Source organism: Melanerpes formicivorus, unplaced genomic scaffold, assembly GCF_026170545.1.
Source record: "Melanerpes formicivorus ecotype bairdi unplaced genomic scaffold, bMelFor1.0.p_v2 SCAF_108, whole genome shotgun sequence".
NCBI lineage: Eukaryota > Metazoa > Chordata > Aves > Piciformes > Picidae > Melanerpes > Melanerpes formicivorus.
Window position 1 is genome coordinate 804,328 of NW_027142460.1, and position 24,852 is coordinate 829,179.

The following is a 24,852-nucleotide window of genomic DNA, read 5'->3' on the forward strand; positions in this document are numbered from 1 at the left end:
GCACTTAGAGCAGGTTGCCCAGGATGGCAGCTTCTCCTTTAACCTCCTAAAATGCTCCTGCTGGGCACCAAGCAGCTCTGCTGCAGCTTCTCCATCAGCTTGTGCTGGGTTGTTCTTGCTCCTCACGGTGCTGCCCTTTGCACAGCTGCACAATGCAGCTCTCTTTCCCACTTTGTTCCTGCTGTAGGAAGAGCTTGGAGTGAGGAGACTGCAAGAGGAGTCTCCAGAGGAGACTGCAGTGCAGAGGTGGGAGGGAGAAGTGCCAGTCAGTGCTGCCATGCCTCTCAGAGGTGGTGCAGCAGCCTCTGCCAGGACTGACTCTTGCAGAGTGCAGGAGCGTCTCTGTGAGGAGGAAAGGCCGAGAGCCCTGGGGCTGTTGAGCAGCCCCCGAAGGGATCTGATCAGTGCTGGTTGGGGGCAAGAGGATGGGGCCAGGCTCTGCTCAATGGTGCCCAGCAACAGGACAAGGGGCAATGGACACAAAGTGGAACCCAGGAGGTTCCATCTGAACAGGAGGAGAAACTTCTTTGGTGTGAGGGTGCTGGAGGCCAGGAGCAGGCTGCCCAGAGAGGATGTGGAGTCTCCTTGTCTGGAGAGCTTCCAACCCCCCCTGGGTGCTGTGCTCCTAGGCAAGCTGCTGTGGGTGCCCTGCTTGAGCAGGGGGGGTTGGACTGGATGACCCCCAGAGGTCCCTTCCAACCCCCACCATCCTTGGGATTCTGTAGAGCATGAAATTTGCTTTTAAACTGCATCCTCAGAGTGACCAGAGCAGTGTTTGGTTTGCTTGCCTTGGTCTTGAAGGGAAAAGGTGGGGTTAGGTGGAATTTCTGAGTCGAAGAGTGTGACTCCAAACAGCTGCACTTTGAACTCTTGTCCTTTAGGGTTTTTCTTGCCCTTCTGCCCTCTCAAAGTTACCATTTCGCTTGAGACAGAGTCCCTTCCTCTGCAGCTATTTATGGCTCCGACTCTCCCTTTTCAGTTTATGCCTGCTGCTCTCTGTGGTGTGAAACTGAGGATGTTGTGAAATGGCTGTCCTCACAATGCCTCTGGTGGTGCTTGTCTTGCCAGCAGCCAGGCTGGGCTCTGGGGGGTGGGGGTAATAGCCCTGTGTCACCCTGGGGTGGTCTGATGGGACCTAGCTTCCCCTAGAGCCTGAGGGCAATGAGCACAGAGGCTGGGACCAGCAGCAGCTTCTCCTGGCTCTGTAACCCCTGTTGTGAAATGGCTTCGTGCCACTTACTCCACTGAGCCTGGATGTCCCTGTCTGCTTGCAGGGTTGTTGGGTTGCTTTCCATGCCCTCCCTCTCCCTGTGTGTCTGGGAGAGACCATGAGATGCTTTCTCTGAGAACCTTGTGGCAGTCCTGTGCTTGGCACTCTACTTACTGGCAACCCCCTGCAGAGGGATCCTTCAGATTGTAGAGTGGAAGACAGCCTGAGAGAGTCGGGGTTGTGCAGGCTGGAGAGGAGAAGGCTCCCAGGAGACCTTCTGGTGGCCTTCCAGGATCTGCAGGGGGCTGCAAGAAAGCTGGGGAGGGACTCTTGAGGGTGTCAGGGAGGGATAGGGGTCTGGGACACCTCTGAGGGGGGCAGGAATCAGGCCTGGGACAGGGAGGCAGCAATGGGCACTGGCAGCCCAGAAGGCCAAGCTGAGCTGCCCTTGGCCTTCTGGGCTGCCAGTGCCCATTGCCAGAGGTGGAGGGAGAGGACCCTGCCCCTCTGCTCTGGGGTGTCAGGGAGGGGCAGGACTGGGGGGGATGGAGCAAAACTAGAAGTGGGGAGATTGAGATTGGCTGTGAGGAAGAAGTTGTTGCCCAGGAGGGTGGTGAGAGCCTGGCACAGGCTGCCCAGGGAGGTGGTGGCAGCCTCCTGCCTGGAGGTGTTTGCAGCCAGGCTGGAGGTGGCTGTGAGCAACCTGCTGTGGTGTGAGGTGTCCCTGCCCATGGCAGGGGGGTTGGGACTGGCTGAGCCTTGAGCTCCCTTCCAACCCTGACAGTTCTGTGATTCTGTGGAATGGTTACAGCTGCTGGACTGGAGTCTGCTGCTCTGGAATCACACCTAACAGTGCCCACGTGGTAGGAGAGGAAGAGAAGCAGTTCAGAAGCCCCAGGCACACAGCTGGTGAATGGTGAGGGTGCTGCAAGGAGCAGACAGAACACCTGATGAAACCAAGACTCCTGAGGTCACCAAGAGCAGGGGAAATGTTTCTGTGAAGAGGCCAAGAGACACTTTTCCATGCCAGCAGGACTTTGATTTTCTGGTTGTAGTGGGTCTGCAGTGGTCTTCCAGCTCTGTGAGGCTAAAGGGTTAACACTCTGCTGCTTGAGATCAGTGCCTTGCTATCAGGAAAGGATCTGATGCAAAGCATGTGATAGGATTAAAGCAGACTCTGTTGTATGATTACATGATTAAAGTGGACTCTGTAAAGCAGACTCTGTCTCCTCTGTTGTTGCAGAAAGCTTAGTGCTGAAGCTTCACAGTCAGAGCCCCAAGCCAGAGGTCTCTCCTCTGTTTGCTTTGTGGTGGCTTTTCATTTTCTTTATTATCACAGTATCAGTCAGAGTTGGAAGGGACCACAAGGGTATTCTAGTTCCAACCCCCTGCCATGGGCAGGGACACCCCACACTAGATCAGATTTATGCCTGTTAATTCCTTTCTGCCACCAAGATCATGTGGATGGGACCCTAGAGGGGAGAGATCTTGAGGAGAAGTCTGGTGCCAGGAGACACTTCCATTCTCCTGTGAGCTGGTCCCCCAGCAGCATTGGGCTTTAGTGCTCTGGTGAGCTTGGTGGGATGTCTGGGCTCTTCCAGGGGCTTATCCCAGGAAGCATGGGGGAGTGCTTGTCCTCCTACACTCTTCTGGGTATGCAGTGTCCTGCACTTGGCTTCTAGCACCATCTGGCTTCAGCTATGGATTGAGCTGGAAAGCCTGCTGTTGGTGGGAATGCTGATGGATAAGCCCAGCTGGGCTCAGCTGCTTTCCCAAGCTGGTTGCTTGAGCCTGGCTTTTGCTCAGCTCCTTCCTTGTGTCCGTGGAGGGCGAGTGGTGGTGGTGGTCCCAAAGCTCTACAGCCAGAGGGGAGGTGGAGAGACAGAGAGGGGGTTTGCAAGTCACTAAGCTGGGGAAAACTTTCTGCCCTTTAAGTAAAACTCTTCCCTCTGCACCTTGATGACATCCTTGGTGATTCCTGGAAAGAACCCAAGAGAACAGGAAGCCTCATTTCCTGCTTGGGGCAGATGCTGTGACTTCTCAGAACCATGCTTGGCAGGGGTGTGCTGAACCTAAACACCCCCTGGGTATCTGTCTGCTCTGGCAGCTGAGAACGTGGCAGGAACTGCAAACCAGTTTGTTTTGAAAGGGAACTTGACACTGCCAAGTCCTGTATAGAATTGTCAGGGCTGGAAGGGAGCTCAAGGCTCAGCCAGTTCCCACCCCCCTGCCATGGGCAGGGACACCTCACACCACAGCAGGTTGCTCACAGCCACCTCCAGCCTGGCTGCAAACACCTCCAGGCAGGAGGCTTCTACCTCAACCTTGACCTCCTGCATCTGAGAGGAGGAGGAAGAGATGACAATCAGTGGTACTGCCTGGCTCCTACCTCTGTGGTAATCTCTGGTGCTGCCTCCTAAGATAGGGGGGTGGGGGGGTGGAAATGGTATTAAGGCTTTGTACCTGCCTGGACTTGGTCAGCTTTTGGGTGCTTTGGCAGGGAGAGAAGGCTGCTGGATGTCAGGAAGGTATCTCTAAGCCAAGTGATGTTGGGACTTTTATTGTGCAACTCTTTAGAGGGGGTTTCTTGACCTCCAGAACATTGCTTGCACAAGAAAAGGAGGCTGTGAAGCTCATCCTGTGTGCTGGGGATTTCCAGGCTGATGACTCTGATGGCTTGGTAACATCCTCTGCCTGCTCCAGAAGCTTACCTAAGCAAGGTGCTGCTCATCTGTGCTTGGTCTTCCTGCTGCAGCTGGGAGTGAAGACCTTCTCCTGGGCTTTGCTTCTCTGCTTGAGGAGGCACAGGGCAAGCCAGCCTGGGGGACTGCTGGTGGGGGTGATCCATTTCAGAGGTTCAGCTTTCAGCCCGAGAGCTCCCAGAAGAGAAACCAGAGCTGAGCTGCTCTGGGTTGTAGTCAAGTGACAGAGTTGCCCAACCAGTTCTGTGAAGCCTTTTGGGGGTTTTTGTTGTGCTTTCTGCTCTCTGTGCTGCTTTTGCTCAGAGTGGAGACCTCTCTCTGGGGCCTTCCTGCAGTGTTCAATGTGGTTCAGTGTTTGGCCATCTAGGCCAAACACCTTGTGGGAGCAAGCTCACCCCCAGCAGCTTGATCAGGATCACCATGCCCACCAAGTGTGGCATCTCTCCAGAGAAGGAGACTCCACACTTCTGTGGGCAGCCTGCACCCAGCACCCTCAGAGAGGAGATTGTTGTGACCATAGACTCATACAATGGCTTAGGCTGGAAGGGACCTTAGAGATCATCTGTTCCAACCCCCCCTGCAATGGGCACCTTCCACTAGCCCAGGTTGCTCAAGCCCTCATCCAGTGTGGCCCTGGACACCTCCAGGGAGAGGACATCCACAACCTGTTCCAGTGTCTCCCCACCCTCACTAAAGAATGTCTTCCTCATCTCCAGTCTCAATCTGCCCTCTTCCAGCTCAGAGCCCTTGCCCTCATCCTGGCACTCCAAGCAGCCACAGCCTTTCTGGGCACCCCATTCCTGAGTCTCACCACCTGTAGCACAGCTGGCTGAGGTGGTCCTCCTGTGCTGCTCTCCCATCTCAGTAGCATCTTGAGCCATCAGCAATGAGCTTAGCACAGCCTCTAGCTGTGACATCCCTTGAAGTTAGAGCAGTGGCAAGTTCTTGACTGTGAGGGTGGTGGAACAGTGGCACAGGCTGCCCAGGGAGGTGGTTGAGTCTCCTTCCCTGGAGATCTTCAAGGTGAGGCTGGCCAGGGATCTGGGCAGCCTGCTCTAGTGGAGGATGTCCCTGCTGAGTGCAGAGGGGGTTGGCCTGGATGAGCTTTGGAGCTCCCTTCCAACCCAGACCATTCCATGGTTCTGTGGTTCATTGCCCAAATAACTTTCTGCTTCTTGGAGAAGAGAACAAATCCTCTGAGTGTATCTTCTGGCTCTCTCTCCTCTCTGCTGTTTCTGGTAAGCTGTGGGTTTGGGGTTTTTTGGGCTTGGTTTGGTTTTTGTTTTGTTTTTTTTAGGGGAAGGGGAAAACCAAAGGACTTCTGGGACAAGTTGTGGGGGTTTTGGGGTTGTGTTTTCTTTGTTTTTCCAGGGTTTTGGTTTTTTTGTCAGGGTTCTGCCTTTGCCCTCCCAGAAGGGAAGGATTTGCTTCCATCAGAGAGAGGATGTCCTGCGAGCCCTCCCCCGCTGTGCAGGCATGAAACCAGCAAAGGGCTTTCTCACTTTGCTCCTGAGAGGGGCTGAAGAGCTACTGAACTGCTGGCTTTCAAACCGAAGTGTGAGGTCCAGATGTTGCTGAAGCCTGGTTGCAGCCCTTGCAAACAGAGAGAGAAGCAAAGGCAGGCACTTGTAAAAGCCTGGGCTGGGGAATAGAATAGAATAGAATAGACCAGACCAGGTTGGAAGAGACCTTCAAGATCATGGTGTCCAACCCATCAACCAATCCAACACCACCTAAACAACTAACCCATGGCACCAAGCACCCCATCAAGTCTCCTCCTGAACACCTCCAGGGATGGGGACTCCACCACCTCCCCAGGCAGCCCATTCCAGTGGGCAATCACTCTCTCTGTGTAGAACTTCTTCCTAACATCCAACCTGAACCTCCCCTGGCACAGCTTGAGACTGTGTCCTCTTGTTCTGGTGCTGGCTGCCTGGGAGAAGAGACCAACCCCCACCTGGCTCCAACCTCCCTTCAGGGAGTTGGGGAGAGCAAGAAGGTCTCCCCTGAGCCTTCTCTTCTCCAGGCTAAGCAACAGTGTGGCCAGCAGGAGCAGGGAGGTCATTGTGCCCTGTGCTCAGCACTGCTTAGGCCACACCTTGAGTCCTGTGTCCAGTTCTGGGCTCCTCAGGTTAGGAAAGAGGTTGAGTTGCTGGAAGGTGTCCAGAGAAGGGCAACAAAGCTGGGGAGAGGCCTTGAGCACAGCCCTGTGAGGAGAGGCTGAGGGAGCTGGGATTGCTTAGCCTGGAGAAGAGGAGGCTCAGGGGAGACCTTCTTGCTCTCTCCAACTCCCTGAAGGGAGGTTGTAGCCAGGTGGGGGTTGGTCTCTTCTCCCAGGCAGCCAGCACCAGAACAAGAGGACACAGTCTCAAGCTGTGCCAGGGGAGGTTTAGGCTGGAGGTGAGGAGAAAGTTCTTCACTGAGGGAGTTGTTAGCCATTGGGCTGTGCTGCCCAGGGAGGTGGTGGAGTCCCCATCCCTTGAGGTGTTCAAGAGGGGATTGGATGTGGCACTTGGTGCCATGGTCTGGTCATGAGGTCTGTGGTGCCAGATTGGACTTGATGATCTTTGAGGTCCCTTCAAGCCTTGGTGATACTGTGATACAGACATGGAGCTGAAGGATATGGGTTAGCAACCAGGCATGGTAGACTTAGCTACTGGGTGGACTTTGGAGGACCTCAGAGGTCTTTTCCAGCTGAATGTTTCTCCATAAATCCCCAAGTGTGGCCCATTCCAAAGGGTCACACCACACTATCAGCCTGACCCTTTAGGATCTGCCTTGGTCCCTGTGCAGCTTTTGCTGAGGTGCTGTTTGGAAGCTCTCCAGGCCAAACAGGACCTTGCTGCTGTTTTCAGGCTCATTGCACAGCTGGAATTACCCCAGTGGAGCTTCAGGACAAGTTCAGTCAATTCAGCCCTGAGTCTTTCCCAGCTCTGCAGTAATTTGCTTTCCAGAGGCAAGATGCCCTGCCCAGCTGTACCCCAAGTCCCAAACCTTTGATGATTTCAGGTCTACAAGATGTGTACCTCAGGGGAGTCTTCTGCAGTGAGTGTGGCTGTAACTTGCAGCCTCTGCCCCGAGGGCAGTGCTGTACCTGCTTAGGTAGAGACTTAGCAGCCCTGTCATTGTTGATTAACTGTGAGGGTGGTGGTGTGTGAAGCTGTCCTGGCTGATGATGGTGAGCAGCACACTTCCTGACTGCCAAGTGCTTTGTTCTTCAGGTGCACTCCTGGCAGCTGGGTATGGTGGTGCTAGGGCTCAGTCCTGTGGAAGAGGGATCTGTTTCCTCAGACTGTGGCTTTCTGGGGTGCCCTTTCTGCAGCCTCCCATGAGTGTGGCTGTTCAGCTTGGAGCTGGAAGGAGAAGTGACCATTCAAGGTGCAACTTAGAATCACAGAACTGTCAGGGCTGGGAGGGAGCTCAAGGCTCAGCCAGCTCCAGCCCCCCTGCCATGGGCAGGGACACCTCACACCACAGCAGGTTGCTCACAGCCACCTCCAGCCTGGCTGCAAACACCTCCAGGCAGGAGGCTTCCACCACCTCCCTGGGCAGCCTGTGCCAGGCTCTCACCACCCTCATGGGCAACAACTTCTTCCTCCTCACAGCCAATCTCAATCTCCCCCCTTCCAGTTTTGCTCCATGCCCCCCAGTCCTATCCCTCCCTGACACCCTCAAGAGTCCCTCCCCAGCTTTCTTGCAGCCCCCTGCAGATCCTGGAAGGCCACAATGAGGTCTCCTGGGAGCCTTCTCCTCTCCAGACTGAACAGCCCCAGCTCTCAGTGCCAGTGTCTCCCAGCTAACAGCAGCACTTCCTGTAGGTTCTTCCTTTGTTTGGCATCCCCTGAGGGGTGGCAGTAAGGAGCAACTGGCCAAAGTAGCTAGAAGGGACCTGCAGCAGCTCCTGTGTGCACTGTCTTTTCCTTTCCTCATGGAAAGGTCTGAGGGAGAGAGGATGGCATCTTCCAGGCTATGTAGATACTCCCAAGTCACCTTTGCGTCAGGGCTGACCTTCAGAGCTTGGGAGCACTGTGTCTCTCCTCAAGGCATTGCAGGAGCTTTGCTTTTGCCTGTAAGCATCCTGGGAGAGTGATCTCCACAAGTGATCTCCTCCAGGTCGTTCCTGCTGCTCTCCTCCTCTTTCACCACGCTCATAGCTGAGCCCCTTATTGGTGCTGTTGAGTAACTTGGCAGCTGAGGTGCTTCAGCTGCCAAAGCTCACTGGGAAGGAGCCCAGGAGAGGAGGGCTGAGCTCTTTTGGGCAGAGCTGTGTGGTGTGGGCACGGAGAGCACCAAGGCTGAGCCAGGGGTGGTCAGCTGCAGCGAGCAGCAGGCATGCAGCACTCTCCAGAGCCGGAGGGAGCAGAATGGCAGCTTAAAATGAGCTGTGTCTCTCTGCCCCTTGGCTGATGTGGCTAGAAGGCCCCTGCACCAGTGTTCCTTGCTGGTGGGACTGGGGGGCAGAGGTGTTTGGTTGCCCCTGTATCTCCTGTCCTTTGCCACAGTCACCTTGGGAGGGAGAAGGGCTTGGGAGCGTTGTGAGCTCCGGGGACAAAAATAACCTCTGAGCAGTGGCAGGATGTCTCCTGCTGGCTCTAACCAAACAGGCCTCTGCCTGCCTCTCCTCAGGCACCTGGATCTTGTGCTCCACATACCCCTCCTGCTGTCCTCACTGTTGCTGGAGGAACAACAGGCCTGAGAGCCGAAGGTGGTGGAGGGGGTGGGAAGCCATCCTTTGGACAAGGGGTAACAGAGACCAACTTCAACATAGGAAGTTCCACCTAAACCTGAGGAGGAACTTCTTTAGGGGTGATGGAGCACTGGAGCAGGCTGCCCAGAGAGAGGATGGAGTTTCTATCTCCAGAGACATTCAAAACCCACCTGGCAATGTTCCTGTGTGACCTTCTCTTGGTGAACCTGCCTTGGCAGGGGGGGTTGGACTCAGTGACCTCCAGAGGTGCCTTCCAACCCCTGCCATTCTGTGATGGTGGTGTAGGGCTTGTCCCATTCCCCTCCCATGGGGGACACCGAGGTCTTGGATTCATGGATGCCTTCCTGCAGTTAGTTCTCCAGGTCCTGAGGCCAGAGGTGACCTAAGAAAGACCCAGGATCAAGTCACCATGTTGGCAACCAAGTGTTTATGGCAGTAATGCCTCCCAGCAGCAGGCTGATGGATGTGTCTATGTAATCCTGTGTGTCTTTATGGGGTGGGAAATGAGAAGCTGGGGAGAAAGGCCTCTCTGCAAGCTGACAGTGTGTGGTCTGCTATGAACTGCTCTACAGAGCTGCATCAGCCTGGAGAATGACACAGAAAACCTGGAAGTGTGTGGGCAGGACTGGAAAAGTGAGGTGGTGGCTGCCTGGGGAGGAAAGCTCAAATGGTCAAAGCCATTAGGGTGGGAGAGGAGAAGGAGGAAAGAAACTCGTGGACAGTCAGTGGAATTTAGAGGTGGCAAACTTCATGTGTTAATCAGAGAATGGGCTGGGGTGGAAGGGACTTCCAAAGGCCATCCAGTCTGACCTGGGGTCAGCAGGGACATCCCCGACTAGATCAGGCTGTAAGGAACAAGTTCTGCACCAGGAGGGTGCTGGAGCACTGCAGCAGGTGGTCCAGGGAGGTGGTTGAGGGCCCGTGCCTGGGGCTGTTCAAGGTGAGGCTGGGGAAGGCTGTGAGCAGCCTGCTCTAGGGGGGGATGTCCCTGCTGAGTGCATGGGGGTGGTCTGGGTGACCTTTGGCAGTCCCTTCCAACCCAGACCATTCCCTGATCTGAAGGTAAGTGCCTTGTGCAGGAGGCTGTTTAGCTTAGTCCTTGGCTAGGCTGAAGAGTGGAAAAACACTTGTGCCCTCCCCCTCCAGACCTTCAGCATTGCCTAAGGCCCTGGCTGCCTCAGAGTCCTGGTTGGACTGCCAGCATTCTGCTTTGTGCTGCTATTAAGGGGAGACGTGTTCATGGTGAAGCCACTAGCCAGCTGGATGAGAAAACTGAGGTCTTGGTTATCCTCTCCAAGTGCAGCCTTAGGTGTGGGTAGCAGCCCCAGGGAGCGTTCCTGCTGCAGTGGAAGTGAGGGGAGTAGGTGGTTTGAAGGCAGCAGCACTTGTGCTCTCCTTGCTCAAAGAGCCCTGTTCTGAGATGCCAGCCAAGGGCAGGGTAGCTTGTGGGTTACAAGTGTGGCATGGCAGCAAGCTGGTGCAGGGCTGGAGTAGGAGAGCTGCTCTAACATGAGCAAGGCTGTTGGGTAGAGGTGCTGAGGAGAAAGGCTGTGTTTGTTGTTTGGTGCAAGCATGGACCAGGAGGAGCTTTCCCCAGCAAATCTGAGGGACCAGCCTGGGGTACTGCTGCCTTTGTGGGCTCTGACCTGAAGGTTTAGCTGACTAGGAAGCGACTGAGGTGATGTGAACCAGCGAGAGCGCCGGAGGAGCAAGGGCTGCCAGACAGAAACCCAGCATGGGGTGGCTTGAAAGGGACTCCTGAGGAGCATCTAGGCCAAACACCTTGTTAAAGCAGGCTCACCTCCACCATGCCCACCAAGTGTGGCATCTCTCCAGTGAAGGAGACTCCACACTTCTGTGGGCAGCCTGCACCCAGCACCCTCAGAGAGGAGATTGTTGTGACCACGGACTCATACAATGGCTTAGGCTGGAAGGGACCTTAGAGATCATCTGTTCCAACCCCCCCTGCCATGGGCACCTTCCACTAGCCCAGGTTGCTCAAGCCCTCATCCACTGTGGCCCTGAACACCTCCAGGGAGAGGACATCCACAACCTGTTCCAGTGTCTCCCCACCCTCACTAAAGAATGTCTTCCTCATCTCCAGTCTCAATCTGCCCTCTTCCAGCTCAGAGCCCTTGCCCTCATCCTGGCACTCCAAGCAGCCACAGCCTTTCTGGGCACCCCATTCCTGAGTCTCACCACCTGTAGCACAGCTGGCTGAGGTGGTCCTCCTGTGCTGCTCTCCCATCTCAGTAGCATCTTGAGCCATCAGCAGTGAGCTTAGCACAGCCTCTAGCTGTGACATCCCTTGAAGTTAGAGCAGTGGCATGTTCTTGACTGTGAGGGTGGTGGAACACTGGCACAGGCTGCCCAGGGAGGTGGTTGAGTCTCCTTCCCTGGATATCTTCAAGGTGAGGCTGGCCAGGGATCTGGGCAGCCTGCTCTAGTGGAGGATGTCCCTGCTGAGTGCAGAGGGGGTTGGCCTGGATGAGCTTTGGAGCTCCCTTCCAACCCAGACCATTCCATGGTTCTGTGGTTCATTGCCTTAAGCTGTGGAGCCCAGGCTGGAAGCTGGAGGATGCCCATTGCTTGGTGGGGAGGCCAGCCAGTTATCCCAAGGCCCTTGTAGCAGTTGAGCTCTGCAGTTAACCTAAATCTTTAATGGGATTAAGCAAAAGCCTTTGATGGAAACAAAGCTCCTGCTGGGCTCCAGTGACCCCCAGTACCCCCATGCTGGCAGCAGGAATCCTGCTACCCTCTCTCTCTGTTGGGGCTGACTCTTCTCAAGCCAGACTGGTGCCTTGCTTCTTGTCTGTGGGACTTCTTTCTTCTTGTCAGATAACAAACAGAGAGGGACCTGGGGGTGCTGATTGACAGCTGCCTAAACATGAGCCAGCAGTGTGCCCAGGGGGCCAAGAAGGCCAATGGCATCCTGGCCTGCATCAGGAAGAGTGTGGCCAGCAGGAGCAGGGAGGTCATTGTGCCCCTGTACTCTGCATTGGTTAGGCCACCCCTTGAGTCCTGTGTCCAGTTCTGGGCTCCTCAGGTTAGGAAGGACATTGAGAGACTTGAAGGTGTCCAGAGAAGGGCAACAAGGCTGGGGAGAGGTCTGGAGCACAGCCCTGTGAGGAGAGGCTGAGGGAGCTGGGGTTGCTTAGCCTGCAGAAGAGGAGGGTCAGGGGAGACCTTATTGCCCTCTACAATTCCCTGAAGGGAGGTTGTAGCCAGGTGGGGGTTGGTCTCTTCTCCCAGGCAGGCAACACCAGAACAAGAGGACACAGTCTCAGGTTGTGCCAGGGGAAGTTTAGGCTGGAGGTGAGGAGAAATTTCTTCACAGAGAGAGTCATTTGTCATTGGGCTGTGCTGCCCAGGGAGGTGGTGGAGTCCCCATCCCTGGAGGTGTTCAAGAGGGGATTGGATGTGGCACTTGGTGCCATGGTCTAGTGGTGACAGCATGGTCTGTCTGTGGTGCCAGATTGGACTCGATGATCCTCGAGGTCTCTTCCAACCTTGGTGATACTGTGAGGCTGTGAAATGAGAACTGAAGTAGCTGGCAGTAACACAGATCTGTGTGCTCCCTGGGTCCTCTGCTGCACAGACCTGATGAGGATCAGTTGCTGACAAGATGCTCCACTTGCAGTGTTGAGAGCAACCTTGTTATCTCTCCCCCTGCTTTGCCCAGGCTTCAGCCATGGGGATTTAGCACAGTTGGCTTGTGCCCAGTTCTGAGCAACCCAGGTTGAGAGAGACAGGGAGCTACTGGAGAGAGCCCAGCAGAGGCTACAAAGCTGCTGAGGGGCCTGGGGCAGCTCTGTGAGGAGGAGAGGCTGAGGGAGCTGGAGTTGTTTAGCCTGGAGGAGAGGCTGCACCAGGGGAGGTTTAGGCTGGATGTTAGGAAGAAATCCTTCCCAGCAAGAGAGACTGACCATTGGAATGGGCTGCCCAGGGAGGTGGTGGAGTCACTGTCCCTGGAAATGTTTAAAAACAGCCTGGATGAGGCACTCAGTGCCATGGTGTAGTTGATCAGATGGTGTTGGGGGAGAGGTTGGACTGGATGATCTCAAAGAGCCCTGGGGCTGTTGAACCTGGAGCAGAGCAGCCCCAGAGGGGAGCTGAGCAATGCTCAGCAAGAGCTGAAGGAGCTGTGGGGGGCAAGAGGCTGGGGCCAGGCTCTGCTCAGTGGTGCCCAGGGACAGCACAAGGGGCAGTGGGCACAGACTGGAACCCAGGAGGTTCCACCTGAACAGGAGGAGAAACTTCTTTGTTGTGAGGGTGCTGGAGGCCTGGAGCAGGCTGCCCAGAGAGGCTGTGGAGTCTCCTTGCCTGGAGAGCTTCCAACCCCCCCTGGGCATTGTGCTCCTGGGCAAGCTGCTGTGGGTGCCCTGCTTTGGCAGGGGGGTTGGACTGGATGCTCTCCAGAGATCCCTTCCATCCCCCACCGTGCTGGGGTGCTGTGAAGTACTTTTCTGGTGAAAGTATCTTGCCTGGACTTTCTCCTGTCCCCTCTCTCTCTTGCTTTCCAGCCCACCCCATGGATGTGAATCTTTGTGACTGGTACCAGCAAACTAAACCCAGTCTTAGCAGTGCTCCCACACTGCCTTGACCCTGTAAGATTAGCTTTGGGAAGTGGAACTTGTGGTGATTGTTGCCTGTGCTGCTCTTGCAGCAGGGTTGGTTGTGTGCTGTGGAGCAGCCTCGCTGGTCCCTGTGCACTCTCAGTCTCAGGTCATGCACAGGAAGCCTCTTCTGCTGCTGCCTTTGCAGCTGACCCCTTGGCCTTGTTCTTCAGTCTTCCTTCAGCTGCTTGGGCGTCACAGGGAGATATTTCCAGGGCAGGGAGCTGGCCTTGGGATCTCCTTCCTCAGATAAGGGCCTCCCTTTGCTGGCAGTGGTAGGTGGAGCTGGTGTTTTGGTTGCTGTTGATGCAGAGTCCATTATGACCAGGGATGGGATTAGCCCTGTGATTAAATTCCTTCTATAGCTGCTGGTAGCCTTCTGCCACTCTCCAGGAGATGTTGGCAGCAGTGGCTCTTTGGAGTGATGGTGTTGTCGTGTTCTGCTGCCCTGAGAAGGTGTCTTGAGTGCTCTGGGGGGTAGCTGCTTTCTGTGTGGCTGCTCTGAAACGCTCCAGATGATCCAGAGCTCTGCACAGGGGGAGGATGGTTGCTCTGAACCTGCCTGGAGGACCTGTCACTAACATAACTGATTGTCTGCTCTCCCTTCAGGTCCTGTAAGTGAAAGAAGATGGGGTCTGGCTGCCTGAAAGTCACCAAGTACTTCCTCTTCCTCTTCAATCTCCTGTTCCTTGTAAGTATCTGCAAGAGTAGAAAGGGAGACTTGGCCTCAGCTCAGCTACCAGAGGTGGGGAGCCTCTGGATGCCAACCCAGTGTGTTCATTAAGTAAAGTGGTCAGAGTTTGGGAAGGAGGGAGGGAATCCCAGAAGCTGAGAGACATCAGAGCTTCCCAGGTATGTTGAGCAGCTCCACCCCTGCAGTGAGAAGGGATCTGGAAGTCCTTTCTGGAAGGAGAATAATTGCCACTGCTTTCTCTGCCCTGTCCGGAGCAGCAGCTGAACTGCTCCTGAGCAGCAGAGTTCCAGACCTGCCAAGCAGTGGCAATGCCCCTCCTAAATAGGCCAGGCAGGCTTCAAAGCACTGCTCTAATTGTGTTCAGGTCCCAAGGGCTGCTTTTGGTTTTGAACAGGAGGAGTCAGTCCTGTTTGGGATGGAGGTGGGAGCTGGGGGAGGCTGGGGCAGGCTCGTTTGGAGGAAGGGAGTGAGGCAGCCCACTGGATGTGGTCTGCTCTGAAGCCTAAGGCTCAGCAAGAGCTGAGCTCCTTTTGGATGGGAGTTCCATGTACCCAGCAAGCAAACAGCCTGCCTGATGCTGTCACCCTTTGTGCAGCCTCTGAGGGGAAGGGAGGGCCAGGCAGGGAGGGAAGTGGACCGTGATAAGGTCTTTCTGGTCTCTGTCCCTGCACGTGGCTTTGCTTTTGCTTCCTGCTGCTGGCACAGGGGCTTGAACTTGTGGCACATCTGGATCTGGTTTCCCTTGGCTTGCTCTGCTGGCTCTTTCCTCTCTGCCTTCTGCTTCCACCCTAACAGCAGTTAAGGTCTAAGGGGCAAAAGTCAGAGGTGCTCAGAGCATGGAGAAGACTCCTGAGAGAGAGGGGAAGGAAAGGTTATCCAAGGGTCCATAGGTCTTTCAGAGGGTGGTTTGGTTCACTTTAAGGGTAGGAAAGTTCCATCCTGGAATCATTTGGGTTGCAAAAAGACCTTTCAGACCATCCAGCCTGACCATTCTCTAATTGTACCAAGTCTGGTGCTAGCCCATGTCCCCTTGCACCACATCTGTGTGTCTCTTACACACCTCCAGGGATGGGCTCTGGGCCTGTTCTGCAGCTTGTGCAGGACCCTTCTGGGGATGTTAGCACCCAGGCCATCTCCTCTCTGGAAGAGGTGATGCTTTTTAAGCAGTAGATGACTTCAGTAGGAAGCAGAGCTGCATTTGAGGCAACATTTGGTCTTGCTGAAGCCCAGTGCCTGGGCACTGTCTACTGTTCCTTCATCCCCATTAGTTCAGTAGCTAATGTCTGCACAGAGGAAGTTCTCTTCAAGAAAGCCAGCCTAGAATGGGAGGGAAAGGGGAAGACCACAGCCTGAAATGCTGCAGCACCTCACAACACCCTTGCAGTCTTTGCTGGATGCTACCAGTGGTCACTCTGGCATCTCAGTTCCACCAGCCCTTCTGGTGGAGCAGCCAGAACCTCTCTCTCTTGGGGAAAGCTGAGCTGGGCCTGGTGAGCAGGAGCGTGAAGGTGGGACCTGAGGAGGTCTGTGCTGACCCAGGCAAGAAGCTGCTTTGAAGAGCTCTTTGCATGGCTTAGAACAGAACAGAGTTAACCAGGTTGGAAAAGACCTTGGAGATCATCCAGTCCAACCTCTCACCCAGCACCATCTGATCAACTCAACCATGGCACCAAGGGCCTCAGCCAGGCTCTTCCTCCACCACCTCCCTGGGCAGCACATCCCAAGGGCCAATCTCTCTGGCTGGGAAGAACTTTCTCTTCACATCCAGCCTGAACCTCCCCTGGCACAGCTTGAGACTGTGACCTCTTGTTCTGGTGCTGGCTGCCTGGGAGAAGAGACCAACCCCCACCTGGCTACAACCTCCCTTCAGGGAGTTGGAGAGAGCAAGAAGGTCTCCCCTGAGCCTCCTCTTCTCCAGGCTAAGCAACCCCAGCTCCCTCAGCCTCTCCTCACAGGGCTGTGCTCCAGACCCCTCCCCAGCTTTCTTGCCCTTCTCTGGACACCTTCCAGCACCTCCACACCTTTCCTGAGCTGGCTTCCCATTGCACTGCTCCATGGGAGTGAGGTCTCTGAGGTGGGTGTCTTCTGCTGGGGAGCCTGATCCTCCTCTGGAGTGAAGCCTGGGAGCCTGCTTCTGTCCTGACCCAAGGCAGGCTGCCTGCACGGGCCGGATGCTGAGCAAGGTGGTGTCCATTACTCTCTGCTGGCTCAGGAAGTACTTGACATGAGAAGCTTTTTCCTTTATGCTTGTTCAAAGGTCTGAGGGGGGGGTGGATTCTTGAGCTTAGGCCATGTGGCAGATCAATATTAATCCAGCAGAGACACTGCTGCTGGGGAGCTGGCTGTGAGCATCCTCATGCCGAGTCCTGCTCAGCAGAGTGCTTGCATCAATGCGATTGTTAATGCTGGTGCTGGAGCTCTGCCTTTGCTTCCTCAGCCCCGGAGCTGAGGCTCTGTGCTTGCAGCCCCTGCAGGCCAGCCCTTGCTGTCTGAAGTATGCTCTCCAGCCTTTCCTGGGGCTGCTGGATGGAGTCTGTTAGAGAGGTGCTAGTGGCTCTCGTGGGAGTTAGGCAGTGAAGGAACACTTCTCTCAAGCCTCTGAGGAGGTCCCTCGCTATAGCTGGGGCCTTGCTGGTGCTCTGTAGGTTTGGCCTGCTTGGATTCAAGGGGAGGAGGTGATTTGCACTTCTTGCCTACGAGGGGAGGTTGACCACGAGCCAGCAATGTGCTCTGGTGGCCAAGAGGAGGCATCCCGGGGTGGATTAGAAGGGCTGTGGTTAGTAGGTCAAGAGAGGTTCTCCTCCTGCTCTGCTCTGCTGAAGCTGCATCTGGAATCTTGTGTCCAGTTCTGGGCCCCTCAGCTCAGGAAGGACCTCAGGGAGCTGCTGGAGAAGTGTCCACAAAGATTATTAGGGGAGTGGAAGATCTTCCTCAGGAGGAGAGCCTGAGGGAGCTGAGGGCTCTGGAGCTTGCAGAGGAGGAGCCTGAGGGTGACCTCCTTGCTGGTGCTGAAGCTGTGCAGGGTGAGTGCCCAGAGGCTGGAGCCAGGCTCTGCTGGGGGCTGCCCAATGCCAGCACAAGGGGCAGTGGTGGAAGCTGAGGCAGAGGAAGTACCATGGAAACAGGAGGAAATTATTTCCCCTGTGAGGGTGACAGAGGCCTGGAGCAGGCTGCCCAGGGAGGGTTGTGGAGTCTCCCTCTCTGGAGATCTTCAGGACCCACCTGGCTGTGTTCCTGTGTGACCTGCTGTGGGTGGGGGGTTGGGCTGGATGAGCTTTTGAGGTCCTTCCCAGCCCCTAACATTCTGGGATTCCAAAGACCATAATCTTAGCCTATAAGCTTTGTTTCTCTACACAGAGCTCAACAGACCTCCACCTTCTTGGGTGGCAGACATGGGCCACAGCAGATGCTTCTCACCCAATCAGAGAATTGTTTAGGCTGGAAAAGACCTTTGAAGACCATTGGGTCCAATCATTAACCCAACACTACTAAGTCTGCTGCTAAACCATGTCTCTCAGCACCACATCTCCCCAGCTTTTAAATCCCTCCAGGTATGGAGGCTCCACCACTGCCCTGGGCAGCTCCTTCCAGGGCTTGAGAACCCTTCTGGGGAAGAAACTGTTTCTCATTTCCAGTGTAAACCTTCCCTGGCACAACCTGAGGTCATTTCCTCTGATCCTAGCACTTGGCTTTTGGGGGATGAGACCAACCCTCCCCTCACTCCAACCTCCTTTCAGAGAGCTGTAGAGATCAAGGATGTCTCCCCTTAGCCTTTGTGTCCATGGAGAATGGAACTAGACTGAACAACCCCAGTTCACTCAGCTCCTCCTCACCAGCCCTGTTCTCCAGACCCTTCACCACTCTTTGGGTCTGGCCAGGCAGCCAGTTTCTCACTCAGCAAAGCCTGAAGAGTCAGGAGCCTCTCCCTGAGGGCAGAACAGCTCTGTGAGACAAGTTCCACAGTCTCTGGAAACTAGTTGTTTAAAGTATGGAACCATCTGTCCTGCTTCTAACCCTGCTGTATGTGGAGCAGGAGGCTGCTGCCCAAAACAGAGCCTGGAGTTTAAGTGAAACCTCTCTGCTGGCCCTTCTGCCAGGCTCACTGTTAGCTCCTGCACTCTGAGGGTGAAGGATGATAGTGCTGGGAGGGGAGGATAGGCTGACCCAGGGAGGTGGTGGAGTCAGCATCCCCAGAGGTGTTCACTGTATCACAGTCTCACAGTATCACCGAGGCTGGAAGGGACCTCAAAGATCATCGAGCCCAACCTGGCACCACAGACCTCATGACCAGACCATGGCACCAAGTGCCACATCCAATCCCCTCTTGAACACCTCCAGGGATGGGGACTCCAACACCTCCCCAGGCAGCACATCCAAATGGTGACTGACTCTCTCAGTGAAGAACTTTCTCCTCACCTCCAGCCTAAACTTCCCCTGGCACAGCTTGAGACTGTGTCCTCTTGTTCTGGTGCTGGCTGCCTGGGAGAAGAGACCAACCCCCACCTGGCTACAACCTCCCTCCAGGGAGTTGGAGAGAGCAATGAGGTCTCCCCTGAGCCTCCTCTTCTCCAGGCTAAACAATCCCAGCTCCCTCAGTCTCTCCTCACAGGGCTGTGCTCCAGACCCCTCCCCAGCCTTGTTGCCCTTCTCTGGACACCTTCAAGTCTCTCAATGTCCTTCTTAAACTGAGGAGCCCAGAACTGGACACAGGACTCAAGGTGTGTCCTAACCAATGCAGAGTACAGGGCACAATGACCTCCCTGCTCCTGCTGGCCACACTCTTCCTGATGCAGGCCAGGATGCCCTTGGCCTTCTTGGTTCCCTGGGCACACTGCTGGCTCATGTTCAGGCAGCTGTCAACCAGCACCCCCAGGTCCCTCTCTGTTTGGCAGCTCTCCGCCACTCTGACCCCAGCCTGTAGCTCTGCCTGGGGTTGTTGTGGCCAAAGTGCAGCCCCTGGCACTGAGACTTGTTGAATGCCATCCTGTTGGCCTCTGCCCATCTGTGCAGCTTGGCAGGGTCCCTCTGGAGAGCTTCCCAGGAGCTCAGGCCCTGCAGCAGCTCTGGGGTTTGTCAGCCACAGCCAGACTCAGGTGAGAGCTGAGGGTGAGCGAGCCAAGAGGTGTCACATACTGCCTGCTGTGCATCTTTCAGACAAATGTTTTCATAGGAGTGGAGCTTCAAGGCACCAAGCTGTGCATGCAGCAGTCCTTGGCAGTACTGAGCTGCAGAGGAGCTTTGTTAGGCTCCACAGCTGTTGGGTGTTCAAGGGGCTGCTTGGTCAGCAGAGTGCTGCATGTTGGGACAAAAGGCAAGGGGAGACTCTTCTAACTGCCAGAGGGGCATAGAATGGATTGGGTTGGAAGGAACCTGGAAGATCATCTAGTTTCAACCCCCCTGCTGTGGGCAGGGACACCTTCCACCAGCCCAGCTTGCTCAAGGCCTCATCCAGCCTGGCCTTGAACACCTCCAGGCAGGGGACATCCACAGCCTCCCTGGGCAGCCTGTGCCAGTGTCTCCCCACCCTCACTGGAAAGAAATCCTGATCTGCAGTCTCAATCTGCCCTCCCCAAGCTTCAATCCATTCCCTCTCATCCTGTCACTCCCAGCCCCTGTCTAAAGTCCCTCCCCACTTTTCCTGTGGCCCTCCTCAGGTCCTGGCAGGCTGCTCTAAGGTCTGCCTGGAGCCTTCTCTTCTCCAGGCTGAACAGCCCCAACTCTCCCAGCCTGTGACCCCGGGGGGGGTCTCCGGCCCTCTGATCATCTTTGTGGCCTCCTCTGGCACTTGCTCCAGCAGCTCCAGGCCCCTCCTGTGCTGGGGGCACCAAATCTGGAGGCAGTGCTGCAGGAGGGGTCTCAGCACAGCAGGGCAGAGGGGCAGAATCTCCTCCCTTGCCCTGCTGGTCACATTGGTTCTGATGAAGCCACCTTGGCTGTTTTCCCCCTGGGCTGCAGCAGCTCCTTGCTTTCTGCAGCTGAGACAGTGCCCTGCAGAGATGGGAGCTCTCTTGGTGTCTCTCTAATCCTGTTTCCCCGAGCTAACTCTGTACTGTGCCCTCTCTGCCAAGGCAGGAAAGCTTGCAAGCAGCTTCTTTCAGGCTGCTGTTTGATCTTTGCTCAGAAAAGCTTCTCTGTGAGGAGCTGAAGCACAGAGCAAACTCTCACAGCGTGGAGCCAGTGCCTGCCCCTACAACCCCCTCTGCCAGCCTGCTTCAGGTGGTGCTTTGGCATTGTGCTCCTGCCTCAGGCATTCCCTGAGGAAGCACAGAATCCCAGCCCTGGTTTGCTTCGTGTTTCCCTTCATCCTATCTTGAAACCCTGCTGGTGCAAGACCTGCTGCTCGCAGCTCCTATCTCCGGGAAGCATCTCCTTGTCCTTCCCTTGTTTCTTTGGTCAAATCTCCCTCAGATCTGTGCACAACAAGTGGTTTCCAGCCTCTGCCATTTCTAGCTGGCACGAGATTCAGCTTCTTATCAACCTCTGCAGACTCAGAGGTTCTCAGCACACAGTCACTTGATTAGGAGTCTGTTGGTGCTGCCGTGCACCATCCCCATCCCTGCAGGTTTTGAAGGCCAGGCTGGATGTGGCTGTGAGCAACCTGCTCTGCTGTGAGCTGTCCCTGCCCATGGCAGGGGGGTTGGACCTGGAGGATCCTGGAGGTCCCTTCCCCCCCTGGCAATGCTGTGGTTCCATGATCCCATGCTGCTTTTGAGAGCTGGCCTCCCCTTCATTCCCACACCTCACAGGCTGCTATGAAACATGGAGAGGCCTGGAAGCCAAAGAAAGGCCATGCTCACTTTGGGGCTGGAGTTTTTGTTAGCCTTATTTTGTCTTCTCCTTCAAAATGAGGTGAAAAAAGCTCTCCCCTCCTCAGTTCAGTGTCTGGGTGCAGCCAGGTCTCACATTACCACCAAGGTTGGAAGAGACCTCAAGGATCATCAAGTCCAACCTGTTACCACAGACCTCATGACTAAACCATGGCACCAAGTGCCACATCCAATCCCCTCTTGAACACCTCCAGGGATGGGGACTCCACCACCTCCCTGGGCAGCACATCCCAGTGGCCAATCTCTCTTGCTGGGAAGAACTTTCTCCTCACCTCCAGCCTGAACCTCCCCTGGCACAGCTTGAGACTGTGTCCTCTTGTTCTGGTGCTGGCTGCCTGGGAGAAGAGACCAACCTCCACCTAGCTCCAGCCTCCCTTCAGGGAGTTGGAGAGAGCAATGAGGTCTCCCCTGAGCCTCCTCTTCTCCAGGCTCCTCATGGCTCTGCTAATCCTTGCCCTAGATAAGAGTGTGGGGAGTGAGGCAGAGGCTGTTGCTGCTGTTTCATAACACTTGGCTCTCTCTGGGTGCTGAGATGTGTTGGTTTGGGAGGTCCTGGCTTCAAGCCAAAAGGCCCAAGCTTGGCTTTGGAAGGGGCAAACAAATCTCTTTGCTTTCTTTTACAGCAAGTGAGCACTGCCTGGGCTTGGCACTTGGGGGTCGAAGCTCTCACAGAGCCTGAAAAGCTGAAGATTTCCTCCTTGGGAAGGTTCCAGCTGCCAGAGATCTAATCCTTTGGCAGCTGGCTCCCAGCCTGCTTCCACGGGGTCAGGGATTTCTGTCCTCCAAACAAAAGAGTCTTTAACAATCACGTGCTGGGTGTGTTTGTCCTTCCTCTGCTCCTCGCAGGGGCACTGCCCTTACCTTGCGCTGCTGACAGCAGGCTGCTAGCAGCAGGGCACCTCTTCCTCAGGCTGTTTGGACCGCTTTTGACCTATGCAACACCGTGGCAGGCTCCTAAAATCCTGTCTGAAGGGCTGCCGAGCAGAACCTGGGGCTCCTGTGCAGCTGGCTGAGGCACTTTTCTTTCCCTGGAGTCAGAGTGACGCTGTTTAGGCCGGGAGGAGCAGCGTGGGGGGAGGCGGGTGGGACCAGCGAGAGAATGGTTGCCTTGAAGCTTGGAGAAGGGGTGAGTGCCACCTTTTCATTTGCCTGAAAATCAGCTCTGTGTGTTTTGTCCTTGCCCTTGCAGATCCTGGGTGCTGTGATCCTGGGCCTTGGAATATGGGTGCTGGCCGACAAAACCAGCTTCATCGCAATCCTGCGTAAGGTCTCCTTCCTCCTCTCTCAGCTGAGCTTGACTGGGGTGTAGCCATGGCAGTGCCTCCAGGCATGGCCTCTGACACAACAATCATAGAATCAGTAAGGTTGGAAAAGACCTCAGAGATCATCCAGTCCAACCTCTCACCCAACACCTCCTGACAGCTAAACCATGGCTCCAAGTGCCACATCCAATCCCCTCTTGAACACCTCCAGGGATGGGGACTCCACCACCTCCCTGGGCAGCACATCCCAAGGGCCAGTCTCTCTTGCTGGGAACAACTTTCTCCTCCCCTCCAGCCTAAACCTCCCCTGGCACAGCTTGAGACTGTGTCTTCTTGTTCTGGTGCTGGGTGCCTGGGAGGAGAGACCAATCCCCACCTGGGCTGTGCTCCAGACCCCTCCCCAGCTTTGTTGCCCTTCTCTGGACACCTTCCAGCAAGTCAACCTCCTTCCTAACCTGAGGAGCCCAGGACTGGACACAGGACTCAAGGTGTGGCCTAACCAGTGCTGAGTGCAGGGCACAATGACCTCCCTGCTCCTGCTGGCCACACTGTTCCTGATGCAGGCCAGGATGCCCTTGGCCTTCTTGGCCCCCTGGGCACACAGCTTGAGACTGTGTCCTCTTGTTCTGTTGGTGGTTACCTGGGGGAAGAGACCAACCCCCACCTAACATGGTGTGGTGGGTTGAAAGTTGCCCCCCAGCCCTGAATTGCCAGAGCAGCTCAGCTGGGAGCAAATGAAGCTGTAAGCTGAGCCCCCAACATTGAATTGCCAGAGCAGCTCAGCTGGGAGCAAACCTGCACTCCACAATGGATGTGTGCAAAACTTAGACAAGCTTTACAGATGTTTAGAGGTGTTTGCAATTGGCAAACAGCACAAGAACCCTCCAGGACAAAGCCAGGGGAGCCTGCAGCAGCTTCCCCCTCCCTGCTCCCTACCTTCCTGTGCATGACAGGGGAGAGAAAGAACACACAGTTGCTTGCTAAGATACTCAGCCACAACAAAGAGCACAGCCAAGATCAGCAAAGCCAAGCAGAAGGCACCACTTAGTGTCTACCAGAGTGAGGAAGCTGAAAGTTAGGCTCTGCAGGGCAGCCTTGTCAGTAGCCTGTCCCATGGGGCTGTTTAGAACTTCTCCCAATCACCCAGGGGGATTTATTTACATTCTACCCCTTTCTGTTCAAGATCTGTGGAAAATGTTCTAGGCACAGCCTGAACCTCCCACAAGGTAGGAAAGATGAGGCCTTAGGGAGAGGGTGAGAAGGAGCAGTCCCAGAAGCAAGGCATTCCTCCTCCTCCTCCTCTTGGGGGATTGCAGCACTGGGGTCAGACGTGAGGCCACTGCCTCTTCACCCAGCAACCCAAATGCTTCACCCCACACACAGGGCCTAGGATTTCATCCTGTTTTCACTGCATGCTGTGCTTCCACAACAGCTTCTTCAATACCATCGTGGCTGAAAGCCCCCAGAACAGTTCTGCTGAGACACCTGAGGGCTGTGAGGCCATTCAGTGAGGCTTGGACACTGGGAGCTGGGCAGAGAGGAACCTCATGAGGTGCAACAAGGATGAGAGCAGAGTCCTGCCCCTGGGGAGGAAGAATAAACTGCAGCAGGACAGGCTGGGAAGTGATCTGCTAGGGAGCAGCCCTGGCTTTGGCCTGGCCTTGGAAGGTGCTGGGTGGGGATGAGAGCTTCACAGCACCCTCCCCACAGCTGGTGCTGCTGGGTTGGCTGTGCTGCAGCATCTGCTCTGCTGCAGTGCTGGGAGGACACAAAGAGCCAAGCCAGGGAGGTCGGGTGCCGAAGTGAGGGCTCCAGCAGGAACAGTTTCAATATGGGCAGCCAAAGCAGAGGCTTAGCAGGGCCTGGCTCCTGGCAGCAGCCTTCATGATCTGAGGTGTGCTGAGTGCAAGCAGCCGAGGGGGGGTGGCACTGCCAGCTGGGGAGGAACCAGGTCCCCGAGCTGGGCTCTGCTGCTTCCCGTTTCACCCAGCAAGCTCTGCTAGTGGAGCATTTCAGCATCTAGCTTCCTTCCTGGAGATTTCCAGCATCAGCTCTTTCTCCCTGCCCCCTCCCTTCCTTTCCCAGGCCTTGCCCCTCTTTGCCTCTGCTTCAGTGACCCAGGCTCCGGGGAAGGAGCTCGGCGCAGCAGGGCACGGCCACTGCCAAAGGAGTCTCTTGTGCTGGCTTGGCCACCTGCCCAGCACAGAGGGGAACAGCCACAGCTCTCACAGCACAAGGCTTCTGGCCACCAGAGCCTCCTCTGGCAGGGCTCTGTCCCACTGGCACTCCTCTGAAGGCCTTTTGGGTTGGAAAGACCTTTTTCCTTCTTTCAGCGAGAGGCTGCCGAGGCAGCTGCAGAGGTGCTGCCACCTGGGCACTTGGATGGTTCTGATGGGGGCCAAGGAGGCTCTGGGGGAGGCAGCAGTGTGGGCTTCTGAAGGCCTCTCCAAGAAGGTTGATCCTTCAGTAGATGCTTTGCCACATCAGCACCTAAGCTGCACAGCAAGAGTCTCATGGGTGGGGAGGAAGAGGAGCAGGATCCTGCACAGTGAGAGTCTCATAGCTGGGGAGGAAGAGGAGCAGGATCCAGCACAGTGAGAGTCTCATAGCTGGGGAGGAAGAGGAGCAGGATCCTGCACAGTGAGAGTCTCATGGCTGGGGAGGAAGAGGAGCAGGATCCTGCACAGTGAGTCCCAGGGCTGGGGAGGAAGAGGAGCAGGATCCTGCACAGTGAGTCCCAGGGCTGGGGAGGAAGAGGAGCAGGATCCTGCACAGTGAGAGTCCCAGGGCTGGGGAGGAAGAGGAGCAGGATCCTGCACAGTGAGAGTCTCAT

The 24,852-nt window shown here is 55.7% G+C and overlaps 1 protein-coding gene across 4 annotated transcripts in view; it reads left to right on the forward strand.

Moving 5' to 3' along the window:
* Positions 1-24,852, forward strand: part of CD82 (CD82 molecule) — a 70,604-nt gene that overhangs the window by 13,588 nt on the left and 32,164 nt on the right. For 3 of the 4 annotated variants that reach the window (XM_068166844.1, XM_068166843.1, XM_068166845.1), the window contains exons 2-3: positions 13,846-13,927; positions 21,947-22,019. In XM_068166844.1, the coding sequence (XP_068022945.1) occupies positions 13,865-13,927; positions 21,947-22,019 (136 nt within the window). In that variant the 5' untranslated portion in view covers positions 13,846-13,864. Of the gene's footprint in view, positions 1-13,844; positions 13,928-21,946; positions 22,020-24,852 lie in introns of those variants that run through there. The other variant, XM_068166846.1, reaches the window with a different exon arrangement.